The sequence below is a fragment of the Myiozetetes cayanensis genome, unplaced genomic scaffold, assembly GCF_022539395.1.
Source record: "Myiozetetes cayanensis isolate MyiCay16 unplaced genomic scaffold, myiCay2020 scf27, whole genome shotgun sequence".
Taxonomy (NCBI): domain Eukaryota; kingdom Metazoa; phylum Chordata; class Aves; order Passeriformes; family Tyrannidae; genus Myiozetetes; species Myiozetetes cayanensis.
The window spans coordinates 7,694,517-7,707,791 of NW_026087488.1; the positions used below are offsets into that span (position 1 = coordinate 7,694,517).

The following is a 13,275-nucleotide window of genomic DNA, read 5'->3' on the forward strand; positions in this document are numbered from 1 at the left end:
GGAGGCAGATCCAGTCACAGAGAGAGGGGACAGGGAGGGAAAATGAGTGGGAAACAAAGGCAGTTTTAGAAACAAATAGAGGAAGCTCCTGTGGGTCGGTGGGTAAGACTTGCTAAATAAAGCCAATTGTTCCTGGCAGTGACATGATGGTCTGAGGGGTTTAGGGAACCTCAGCTGGTGTGTGGGAAGGACAGTGGCAGTGGCCACATCATGCCATAGCTGCCACTCTTGCGAGAGTTCCTTGGCTTTTGGTGCCTCTTGCTGACCATCCCCAAAGATCCAGGGTTGTGTTTCACCACAAGGCACTGGTGTTGCCAAGCCCACGCTTAATTCCTGTCTTGAGTGTACACAGATGTCACCCATGGGGAGGGAAGGGATCCTCCACCTCATCTGAACTGCTACAGATCTTAACACATAACTTGGTTCCCAGTGATGAAAATGTCTGTGCCTTGGGGAGCTGGGGCCTTCATGCCTTTTCTGACTGGCTTTTTGGAACAGAATGGTGCAAGTTGGACTCGATGGCCTTGAAGGTCTTTTCCACCCTCAAGAATTCTGATTCCAGGTATGGAAGCCCAGGGCTGTCTGTCCTTTCTGCTTTCTCATGTTCTGCTGTAACCAGATGTGTTTTAGCTGCTCTGTAGTTCACAAACTTAGTTTACACTTAACAAAATTGCAGGTCAGCCCTCTAGAGCTCTGATACAAATCTATGGTTTGCTCATGTTCAGGATAAACCACAACAGTAACAAGGAGTGTGTTGTGTAGGTAAGAGACAAATAAGCAACAGAGGCAAGTTTGGGACAGGTTATTTTTCCCTTTGAATGTCAAGTGAATAAATCTTCTCCTTTTTGTGTGTTTTGTTACAACAGATTTGCATTTTTATCGGAGAAACTCTTCTGTTTTCAAACTGGGCTATCACAGCAGACATTCTAATGGTGAGTGTACTTTGGAACAGCATCTTTTGGTGTTCAGAGCAGTTTATGAGCCTGCAAGAACAAGCTGAAATTCACGATTTCTTCCAAATCCTGCTTCTGCCTATTCTGGGTTTTCTGTTACTAAGTGACATATAAAGAGAGAGAGGAAAAAAAGATTCTTCTTGTCCTTTTTTCTGAGCACCAGGGAGAGGAGATGTCCAGAAAGGGCAACATTTCTGAATTCAAATAATTTCCCCAATTTGAAGTGTTTGTGCAGAGCCCCACCCGCACAGAATTCAGCCAGAATTTCCCAACAGTTCATGGGTTTTGTTATCAATAACTCAGCTTTGTTCTGCCATAGGAAATCCTTCCCTCCCTCCCCTGACCACAAAGGCAGCCCACCTACCTCCCATTCAACACATCCACAATAGGAACCCACCTCTGGGAGAGCAGAGAGGAAAAGAAAGCATAAAGAATTTTTGGACTGTGTCTACCTTGCCCAAGAGGAAGCTGGCGGGGACTTTTCACCTCATGTCTTTAATTTTTGATTCCTTCACCACCACAGAGCTTTTTAAGCCTTTCAAATCAGCAAGTTGACCTCAGCAGCCCTGTTTTCACATGAAATAGTGTGGACATTTGTTCAAGAGCCTTGTGTGTTTTGAGGAGGCTTCATCAGAGCTGCACAGAGCCCATCAAACAGAACGTGTTGAAGCCCTGTTGCGAAGGAGGTGTTGCTGATTGTAGGAAAAAGAAAGCCACTAAGGCACAGAACCATTACAGGACTTGCCCGAGGTCTTTTGCCAGAACTAAAAATACAATCAGTCTGGCATCAACAGAAAACTGCCTTGACTTGTATTAGTTGCTTATGCAAACATCAGGGAGGAAACAATCGGGCTCGGTGCTCCTCGATGGAAAGATAGTGGTGTTGATGTATTGATTCAGCAAAGAACTTCAAGCCTCTGCTTTAGCGGTGTTTATGTTGGAGGTCAAGGTTTGTTTGTGTGTTGGAGCAGCTCAGCAGTTGCCGTCAGGGATCAGCTTTCCACCTTTAACTCGTTGGTGCGGGGAACGCTCTGGTGGGTGGTTAATTCCACCTCTCCCAGATGGGAGTAAACACAGAGAAGTGAAGGTGGTCAGGACACTTTGGCAGTGCTGGAGAGCCTTTAATTCGCGGGGTTCGTCGCTGCTGCCGGCGCGGCTGTGCCGGCTGTGCCGGGACGGGGCTCTGGGCGCTGCTTCCCGGGAATGCCGCGGGGTTTGCAGCTCCTGCAGAGCTCGGGGCTGCTCTGGCCGTTCACGGGGGATCTCAGTGCTTGGACAGATGTGCAGCCTCCAGACCAGCTGTGCTGAGGAACAAGTGACAGGGCAGTGTGTGTAGCTGTTCATTCCTGACTCCTACCAGAACCTCCTGGCACATCCTGCCTCTGGCTGGGACGTTCCCAGGAGCGATCCTGGTTCTCTCCTCTCAGGATTCACGGATGGGTTTAAGTGGCAGCTGTCTGTACCCTCACTGGCATTGGCTGGCTCAGGTGAGGGCTCAGCCAGCAGCACATCTGCAGCTCTCAGAGCAGCTGAGATGTTGTCTCTGCTCAGCTCCTGTCAGACGTGTTCAGGGTCCTCTGGAAAGTCTGTGCCAGAGGGACATCTGAAATGTGGCCTCTGCTGTCTCAAGCCAACCCCAAAAGATATTTTTCAACCAACTGCTCTGTTATATCAAGGGTATTAGGGCTGCATCATTGTCCTGTTTTAATGACTCAGATCTCTTTGTGTTGATTTCAGTTGGACTTCAGTGTCCCATAGCTTTTTAACAGCTTTTGTAGGGTTTGCCATCTGCCTTACCAGCATCCTATAGTCCCTTGCATTTTGTAGGGATGCATTTGCTGTTATTTTCCTTGCTCTAGTGCAAAAGAACTCCATGAGAAATGACTGGAAGCAACAGTTCCATTTTCCAAAACAAAGGAGAGAAATCAAAACCCTGTTAAAAGCTGCATTTTGGTCATTCTGCCAACTCTTCAGCTCACTGTTCTGTGGTCTATTTAGAAAACTGAACTGAGTGTCATAGATAATGCCCAGCTTGAGGCACTAACAGCACCAGTGGAACCTGTGAAAGTGTTGAAGAAATAAATGTAAACACCATTTAGATGAGTGCAGGGCTGCAACCAGACATGCTGGATGCAGGGGGATCACCCGGGGGGGTGGGAGGGTGTTTAGGCTGTCACTGGGGGAGAGCCAGGGCTGTAACCACCCTTGACTGACAGCTTTGTGGGAAGGCCTTGCCAGGGGAAGGTGTGGATATGCTTTAGCAAGATGCACTTCAAATGTTTGGCAAATTAATTTCTGCTGATTACTATTTATTTGGTGTAATCAGAAGTGTGCTGTTCTTGCCTGGGGCTGGGAAGGAGTTTAAAAGCATTATTAGCGTGAGCTTAACAACACTTTCATCCTCTACATAAATATTACCCTGTTTTCATGGATAAAAGCTCTCAATACTGGCTGAACACTGTTCCTGCTGATCTCATCATGCCAGGAGTGAGGCTTTTTGGAAGCTGCATCCCAGATGATTCCTCACAGCTCTCCCAAGATTTACAGATCTCACGGCTGCTTAAGAACCCTATTGGGCAGGTTGTTGAGCACCTCCAGAGGCTTTACAAGTTTAATTTCCGTGGCAAAACAAGGATGTTTGCTTATTATCTTCCAATTTAATTGCTGGCTCTCCCTGGCTTCGTGCTTCCACTGCATCTGCTGTGCCTGCCCCGGGGAAGGGTCGCTGTGTGGCTCCTTGTCTTGCCTGCAGTCCAAGGTGCTGGCTCTGATAAAACTGTCAGTGCTGCAGAGTGTCCTGCCCTGCCTGAGATTTTGGAAAGGCTGATATATTTGTTCCAAATGCAAATCTGTACAGAGCAGGCCGTGTTCTCCCGAGCAGGGCTCTCCAGATCTCCTCCCAGGCACATGCTCAGACGGAGCTCGGGGAAAGGGGGGTGTTTTGTGTGGAACATGCTAATTATGAAACAGATTCCATCAGCCATCTTTGCAAATTGGCCTTTAAAATTACCAGAACCCCAAAGTAGCATTAAAACTGCCTTGTAACAGCAGTAATGAATGAGCTTCAGTGCAGCAGGCGAGTGGGTAGCAGGCTGAGACGTGGGGAGCGCTTGGGACTCTGTGGAATCTGGTCCTTCCGGTGGGGTTTTCCCTCCACAGCACATCTCAAAAATAAAGATGATGGACAGAGGCTTGGTGGCATTGCTGTGTAAGAGCCAGGAGGCAATTTAAAGGGCCTCAGCTGTTTCAATCACAACCTCTTTAGGTCTTTGCTGAGAAAAACCATCCCCTGGTTTATGCACGGTCCTGACATTCATGCAACACAAAATTTCTCTGCATATTTCTGTTTTCTTTTAAAGCATTAGTCCTTTTTAAATGGTCATGACCTGCTGTGGAGGAGCTGCTGTGATGTTTCATTGTACAGTCAGTCTTTCTTTTAGGCTGGAAACAGGCACAGACTGGTGCTCAGCTGTGCCATGGGCACGGAGGAATGTTGCTTTTGTCCTGATTACCTTCCCTATAAATAAACCCCAGTTATTTATTTAGTCCAAAATGCTGCCCTAATTTTAAAGCTGAAGATAAATTGCATTTCCAGAAGCTCTTGCTGGTGCTTCTCTCAGTGCCTCCACTCAGCAGTGCCCAGAGTTAGATGTGAAGGCAGGATGAGAAGTGCCTGGAATGAGGGTACAGCCCATTCCAAACAGCCCAGGGCTGCAGGAGGGGGTGCACTGGGAGCTGCAGACCAGGCCAGCCTCCTTTTACTTCATTCAAGAGTATTTTATTGGTCAGTGGCTGCCTGGTTTTTGTCTCAGGCTGCTCTCTCTGGATCCCAGCCTTTCCCTTCCTGAGCACAGGTACGACAGGGACACCCGGGCTGCTCCCAGTGGCTGGAACAGGGTTAGTGTGTGTTTCCTTTGCCTTCAGTGCTGAGGGTATGAATTGTCCTGACCCAGAAAGTGCTTTAGAGAGCAGAGTTTCTATCAAACCTTAGACATAAACACCACAACTCACCTCTCTGGCACGTGGCCTTTTTCTGGGAGATGAGTGATCCCCCCTTGGCTTTCCCAGTTAGCTTAGTTCAGACCAGCTTCCTGCTTCCCTCCCAGGAAGGAGGTGTCAGCAGCAATCCATGGCCTCTCTGAACCTTTATTAAAGAGCAGAGGTTCCCAAAGCTGCTGGCTCAGCCTCCCTGCCCATCCTGTGTGCTGCCTGTCCCTGAACCTGGGATGAGGGCTGAGCCAGGCTGATCCCACAAGGCTTCCGCCCGGGCTGCTGTGGCTCTCCCACCTCCAGCTCCTGTGGCACGTCCAAACCAGGCCATGGATGGTTTGAATTTAGGTCTTATTTTAGTCTCAAAATGCCCATTTAGAGCTGTAATTTACTGCTGTCTGCTGAGAAGAGGAGACAATGTTTGCTACCAACTGCTTCCTGTCCATCAGGATAAAATGCTTTTTAAGTAGGGATAGGGTGGAGTGTTTTTGGTGCTTGGGGAGACGCTGGTTTAAGCTTTTTTTTTCCTCCTTCCAATATCCTTTTTGAGCAGGACAAAAAATCTTGTATTCATTGGCTTGCCACACGCTGGGTTTTAGGTTTGAGTGGGCTCTTTGTCTCTTGAATTCCAGGCTAAATTTAATAAGTTTTGGCACTTCACATTGTTTCAGCTATCAATACCTTCTTCAGCTAAGCACACTGAAAACTTGCTAGAAACTGCTGCTTGCCAAATTATATCTGCATAATACAGCTACATGTGCAAAATGTATGTATAAGTGTGATTATTTATGTGTATATATATATATATGTCAATAGATGTGCACACAGACATATGATACAGGTATCATTCAGATTTCTTCCTTCAGCTGGCACCAATTCACTGCCACTCCCTGGAAATGGTAAATTTTTAATGAATGTGCCATTTCCTTTGCCCTTTGGCTAAGAAAATTGATATAATACAGGGCCAGGCAGGCTTTCTTCTCCAGATTTGCTGACAGAAACTTTACAGAAAGAGAAATGCTTTAGGTTCAAAATCCCCTGTTTCCCAGATGCACACACAGCTCTGGACTCTTCAATTAGGCAGAATTTCACTGTATCTTCTCAGATGCCTTTTCCCAAACAGCCTTTCCAGAATATTTCTCCATTGGCCCTGTGTGAACTGGGGCCAGGTGGGAAGAACAACAATAACTCACTCTTAATTCCTCTTTTCTTCTGTCTGATCTCTGCAGTTTGCACCGATTTTCCTGCCCCTTTGGGGGGAGTGAGAGTGAACTTTGGGGCTCTCCTACCGTTCACAGCACGTTTTTGTGTCTGCAGTAAAGCCTAGAGCTAATTTTCCTCTCGGGATTTCTTTCTCTGAGCTCCTGGATGCAAAAGGAGGACGGGGTCCGACATCCCCCAGCTGGGTGGCTGCTGTGCATCTGAACATCTTTTGCTCTTTTATTGCACAACAGGAGTTTAACAGGGGGCCTGTTCAATACAAGGCATCAAAGTGCATTAGCAGTTGTGCATTTGCAGCTTTGTCAAAGCAGGGATGAAAGGACTGGCAGGTCCCTCTGGAAGCACGTGGCAAAACCCTGAGGAAAAGCGTTTAATCTAATTTTACCCGTCACTCGGAATTGTCCGTGCTGGGTGATGTTCTAAACAGGCAGCAGGTCTCTTCTAGGGTGGATTTTCTCAGTGCTCTTTCCTTTCTTGCTGGTTTTTTTGTGGCTCATCCTTCCCACTGCAGACAGGGCAGCTCCCCTTCCCGAGGAGGAGCTGTCAGAGCCCTGCAATGTGCTCACCCTGAGTGAGCTCTCCTGCTCAGGGAACGGATCTCCCTCTCTCTCTGTAGCCCTGGCCAGTCCTAAATGTCACTTTTAATTAATAAATGACTGCAGGAAAGGATTGCAAGGATGAGTTGAAGCCCTGGCAAGGCACAACTTTCTAAAGAAAGGCTGAAGGCAGCGCATCAGAAAGAAAGTGGACAAATAAAAGAGGGATCATGGTCCACAAATAGCTGACCAAGAGTCACTCCTGGCAGGGCACTCGGCTCTCCAGAGTCACAGGAAAAGGCTCAGTGAGAGTCAGTGCTTAGAGGCAGAAGCAGAGCTCACTTGGATTTAGAGACCTATTGAATTCTTCATTACTTCCAGCCTTTAAATCAAGACAAGATCAATTTATAAAGCGGGATTTGTGGACTGGATGCAGATGTCCTGAGCCAGCTGCTTCCACAATTTATGCAGGAGACAATTACCTTTTTTCTGCTTCTAGAGGTGTGTTATAAAATTAAGGTCATTTCAAATTAAGGACAGGGGGTTGTTTTTTGGGTTTTTTTTCCTCTTTTTTTAATCTTTCATCCCTTTTCCTGATTAGGGCTCTGCTTTCTGTGAGCTCTGCTCCCTTCATGGGGAAGTAATTTGTGTTTTCCACTGCTCCTGTGTAGTCTGACTGATTCTGCATGACCTGGCTAAGGGTGTCATGTCCTATTAGAGGAGTGGAGACCAAACTACAGTGTCTTGGATGTGGAAAATTTTCCTAATGTGACTTTGTCGCTTTTCACAAGCGGAATCACAAATTTTTGAGGAAAATACAAAGTGGCTGGAGGAGGAGTGGGGAGGGAGGATGTGACCTTTCACACTGCCGTGGATTGCTGGTGGTTTAGGAAACAAAATGATCACTTTATAAGATAAATACAATATACAACATGAATACAATATGAATATACAGTACAACATGAATAAACCCAGTATCCCAGGTTACAGCTCAGTCCTTGTTTGAAGGCTGGTGGTGCTGAGCAACCCTGAGCTTTCAGCAAAGAAAAATACAGGCTTTATAAAAACACAGGCTGAGGGGCAATAGCAGAGTGTGTCCTGGGCAAAGAGCTGCTGAGAGGACTGGACAGAGTCCTTCCCTCAGCACCTGCCATCAGGAGAGTTCCAGAGCCAGGGAGGGAATCCGAGCTTCCCTGTTGCCGTGGAGTGGCCGTGGCTCTGTCTGCCCCCAGCATCTGGGGCAGCTGATTTACTCTGTGCTGCCCTGGGTACAAACTGAGCAGTGCAGGACAGCTGGGCAGGTTCTTAACTTCACTTTTCCTCATCTCTTTTTGTTTCTTCCCCTCCTCTGCAGTACGTGGTGATCCCAACCCGCCGGGCAACCGCAGTGGCCTTGCAGAGTTTCACTTCACACCTCCTGGGAGATGCTGGCAGCCCTTATCTCATTGGATTTGTAAGTGCTCACAGCAGGCTCTGGCAGGGCTGCCTGCCCGGCTTTGTTTCTGTTTGCTAACTGCTCATCTCCAGTGCCAGGTTAGACCCTGCTGGGCAGGGCTGTGCTCGGGAGCAGGATGGGAAGGGGAGCAGAGCAGTGCCACTGTTGGACGTGCTGCACTTCAAACCTGGGGGGTGAGACATGAGCTCCTACATCTTTTTAGCCTCAGGCACTTACCAAGCTTATGGACAGCTCTGTAAAGAGAGAGTGGTGCTTCTGTGGTGTGGACAAGAGTCGTGTGTGTGTGTGTATGTGTGTGTGTGTGTGTGTGTAACTGTTAATCTGATAAAATTAAAATTAAATCAGATAACTGCTTATGGACAGCAACATGCAGCTGTCCTGCCCTGCTGATATTATGGACCTGGTTTGTATGATGATTAATGGTAGAATTACAGAATACCCTGAGGTGGAAGGGACCACAGGGATCATTAACATCCACAGGACACCCCAACAGTCCCACCCTGTCCCCAAAAGTGCTGTCCAAACACTCCCTGAGCTCTGGAAGGTTTTGCCCACTGCCCTGGGGAGCCTGTTCAGTGCCAACCACCCTGTGGGGAAGAACCTTTTCGTGAGATCCCACCTGAACCTGCCAGTGATGGTGTAAAACCCATGGCAGGGTGGATGTGTGTGTGGTTTGGGGTTTTTATTGGTGTTCCTTCTGGGGTGTTGTTCCCTTCTGTGACTGCTGCAGTGGTTGGCCTTGGTCTGTCTGGGAATCTCCCTTCCTGTACCCCCTTTGTGCTGGTGCAGACAGCAACAAAAGACCCAGCTCCAAAAGCTGGCATCACAGTTGAAAATGTAAAGCCTGGGAAATTTAATGAGGAGGGAAAAAAAAAATCTAGATATAGCTTGGAAATTTCTTTTCCCTTCTGCAGAGTTTGATGGCTTGAGAATGAGAGGTCACAGATCATCATTTATAAAATCCACAGCAGCTCCCACACAAATCCCTGAGGGATGCTCAGGGGGGTGCAGCTGTTTTCCAGTGGTGTAACTGGGATCTTCACTGGTCCCATCACCTGAGAAGACAGAACTGTGTGACACAGCTGCTGGGTGCTGGGGGGCTTTTTGTGTTTTTTAAAACCCTCATTTCTCCATCGATTCATCCTGTCAACACTGGTGTGTGCACCTATACATATGTATTTTTATATATATATATATATATATAACTTTGTGAGTACATCTATTTAAATATATATAAATATTTACTCCTGAATGGCAGCTCCCCAGAATGCTGTAGCTGCTCTGTAGCCCCCTGGAACACACGTGAAAAGGCAGGTAGAGATAAGGCTGAAAAGACCAAAGGAAGGAGAAATGTCTCAAGAGAATTAAAAATGCACAATTTAGCTTACTCTTTATTTACTTCAGTGTTCTGGGTACCCAGGGAGAAGGGAGCTTATTTTAGAAATTATTTGAAGGTGGCAAGAACAAAGGAATTGCTGGAAGAGTGGGGAATGTGGAGGAGGAGGATGAAACAAGCAGGGCAGGGAGCTTTGAAGGCTGGGGATGAGGGCAGGGCTGGGGCAGGCCAGGCTGCCTCAGGTGACTCTGCTACACGTTCATCCTTTTTCTTACGTAAAAAGGGGTGTCCAGGAGGAATACCAAGGACCCTGAATGAGTGCAATTAATCTTGAAAGTTGCCTAAGGCTCTTTAGTGTCATAGATTAAAAAAAAAAAGGTCTTCAGTTGTAGAAATAATGTGCCTTGCCCTTCTGGTATTCAGAGATCAAGCAAGTTGTGAGTTACTTAAGGATGCCTGGCTGAAACATGCACAACCCCAATTTAATTTAGCTGCCTTAGGCTTTCTTCAGGCTGGGAAAACATGAATTATTATTTTGAATTATCCTTTCTTAATGCTGTAATTGTTGGGCAGCTGTGATTTGGGAGGAGACTCCTCAAGCCCAAGTCTGTGTGGCAGGAGAGCAGGAGTGAAGCAGTTTCATGGCAGATCCAGCATCCATTTGTGCAGCCTCTGCACTGGCTGGACTCATCTTCCCTCTGCTACAAGGACTGAAAGGTGCAGTGCAGCTCCCACACAGCACAGGGAAACAAATCCTTGTTCAAGTGACAGGACAAACAGCCAACTCCTCCAGCAGAGCTAAGGCCAGCCATCAGCTGGAGTGTTAAAAACCACTGGAGTTGTCCAGCTGCAGTGCAGGATGGAGACCTTCCCGAGGGATTAGAACCTCACCTGGGCAGGTTACAGAAAGGGCCTGGTCTCTGACCAGCGTTTGCAAGGCAGTCTGTGAGGGCTCAGCAACCTGCTCCTGTCAGCTTCCAGGGAAATTTGGGAACCCAGTTCCCACAGTCGTGGGAATCCCCAGCCTGAGGGTGTCACCTCCCAGTGCTGTGGCTGCAGAGTTCCCAGCAGGCAGGCCCAGAGCAGGTTCTGAAGGGGAGCTGCAGAAGGTTCAAGGCCAGACTGGAGGTGGCACTCATTGTCATGGTCTGGCTGACACGGTGGGGTTTGGCCATAGGTTGGACTCGATGATCTTTGAGGTCTTTTCCAACCTGAACCACTCTGTGGGTCTGTGAACTGCACTGACAGGCTCAGATTGGGTGAAACAGCCTCCTGATCACTCGGGCTCACCCAAGACCCTGCAGCTCTGCTGTGTCTTCTGACTGCTCACAGAATCCATCTGAAGCTCCCTCGCTGAGTGATCAGGGGTTTGATCTGACATGGGGTGGAATCTTCCATGGGTTTGGTGAGTTCACAGTGAGGTTCCCTCTAAGAGTGCTCTTCATAAAGAACCAGATCCCCGTGGCCCTGCAGGACTGAGCTGGGGCAGGCAGTGGTCTCTGCTGGGTGCCAATAAATGTTGTACTGCTCTTAAAATCCTCGTGTGGAGCACAGAAGGTGCTGATCAGCTGCAGCCTCAGGGGTGTGATTGCTGCCACACTCTGGGGTGTGCCCTGAGAGCTCAAGGTCAGACTCAGACTGTCTGTAGCCTCCCCCATCCCACATCTCACTGCAGCTCCTTACAACCACCCAAAGCCCCATCATCGGTGATCAAAAGCCAAGAGGCAGGAAGCACACGTGTGTGGCTATTTTTCATGTCTCTTTAAATATTGATAACTTTTTATTATGGTAAAAAGGCTTAAGACTGACTTACAAAGGCGTTATGCAAATGCAGCTTTAGGGTGGCAGCTGTGATTTGCATAAGGCTTTACTACCTGCCAAGCCCTGAGATCAGTTATTGTAAATCAGCACTGCCTGTTCATTCACAAATAAGAATAGGCATTGCTGTGCTATTTCATTAGAGGAGACAGCTTTTATTCCTAGAGAACTGTAACTTTTTTCAGGACCTTTGTGATAACCAAGGTGCAGAGTTTAAATAGTTCCTGTTTAACGGCTCAGAGTTGTCACTCCATGCTTTATTCTTGAGGTAGTGGGTGAGGAAAGCTCACCTGCTCAGGGCATTACACCCAAATATCTCTAGGACTTTTCTGTCTTTGACAGCTCTCACTGTGTACAGAAGAGTTAAGGGAAATGCCCCAAATCCCACCACTCATGTAGAGTATCAGATAAAGCCCTTCAGCTGCTCTCCCCATGCCCTGGACAGCAATTCAGACTCGAAGAGCCGAGTGCAGTGAGGCAGCAGCACACATAAACAGCTCACTCTTCTCAGGCTACATCTCAGCTCCAGCTCCTTGTGTTACTAATTCTGGTTAGATCTTTGGTGCCCTTTAAAATGAGACAACTGTAAGACATGGCAGTGAGTCCCTGCTCCTGTGTCCACCTGTGCACATGGGTGAACCTGTCATCCCTGCTCAGGGTTTGCATTGTCCTTCACACCACTGCTCCACTGCCTGACATTCCCTTTTCCTTCAGGAAAAATGAGCACAGGCAAAGTTTGATTTGTATTTTGAGGCTGTGGCCTGGGTTTTTTTTTTTTTTTTCCCTTCCTCCAGATTTGTCATTTGCTTCCTACCTGAGCACAGCAGTGCTTTGCTCTCCCACCCTCGCCTTGCCCGTGGCTGTGATGAGAAAGGGGCACCTCCTGCAGGCACTGCTCTCTCTACACGTGCCAGGGCAGTGTGGGCATGCACTGTCCTCACTGCCCTGCTGCTCTTGGCTCTCCTGCCTGCTTAAACTCTCCCTCATCTTCCCTGTGCAGCCATCCATCACCTCTAGGGGTAGGAACCTCTCTGTATCCACTTGTCACCTGGCAACATCAGCCCGTGAGGAGGGTGCTTGAAAGCACCAGAGGTCAGCTCTCCTCCACCTTTTGATGGGCTGAAAGCTGCTCCCTGGGCTCCTCTGATGGTGGTTCCCACCTGTCCTGACCTCCCTGGCTCCTGCTGTTTCGGTGTTACTGGAGGGACACCACCCCCAGCCGCTCCAGGGTGGAATTCCAGTCGGGCAGCGGGGCTGTGGGAGCCTTTCACCCTTCCCTTTTCTCCCTTCCCCAACTCTCCCGTGTGAGCAGGTTGATAAACTAGATCTAATGAGCTACTTAAGCAGCAAGAATGCTAATGACCTTCCTTTAGCAAGTAGTTAGCAGAGCAGTGTTAATTATCCCTGGTGCAGAGTATCAGGGCAGGGAGATGAGCTTTTCATTGGGGGCAACCAAGGAAAACTGTGGTAAATGCAGCAATTAAGACACTTTTTAATGGAAGTTGTAACTGGAGGTACGGATTTCACAGCACCTTGTCCCAGTTTGAGGCAGCCTTTTTGGTGACTTGGTTTGCAGGTGTTTACCCAACCAGGCTAATAGATCTGTACAGAAAGCAGTTCTATGTGTAAAGGCTTCCCTACCTGAGGAAGCAGAATTCATGTGCTGTGGTTTAAAATTCCTATTTTACGGTTTCAAATGCTGTGGCTGCTTCAGAGTAGGACATGCTTACTCTGGAAGAACATTTTTTTTTCCAGTTTAGTTTGCTAGATTAAAACAGGCCACAGCCCACTGGGACTCAGATCCACTGCTGTCTGACTTAGAAGCAGGGCATGGAATAAAGTGGATGGTTGGGATGTGATGCTGCAGCCTGGGTGCTCTGTCCCTGTCTGACCTGGGCAGCCCTTCCTCAAATATGGCCCAGCAGGTGCTTGCTGGTGGTTCCACAGCACTGTGTCTCCTGCCAG

At 48.1% G+C, this 13,275-nt stretch overlaps 1 protein-coding gene across 3 annotated transcripts in view; it reads left to right on the forward strand.

The window, feature by feature from the left end:
• Positions 1–13,275, forward strand: part of LOC126643540 (sphingosine-1-phosphate transporter SPNS2-like) — a 122,759-nt gene that overhangs the window by 88,220 nt on the left and 21,264 nt on the right. For all 3 annotated transcript variants that reach the window (XR_007629763.1, XM_050321964.1, XM_050321963.1), the window contains exons 9-10: positions 867–932; positions 8,055–8,153. Coding sequence is in view for 2 of the 3 variants with exons in the window: in XM_050321964.1 (XP_050177921.1) it covers positions 867–932; positions 8,055–8,153 (165 nt within the window). In the remaining variant the exon portion in view is untranslated. The remainder of the gene's footprint in view (positions 1–866; positions 933–8,054; positions 8,154–13,275) is intronic.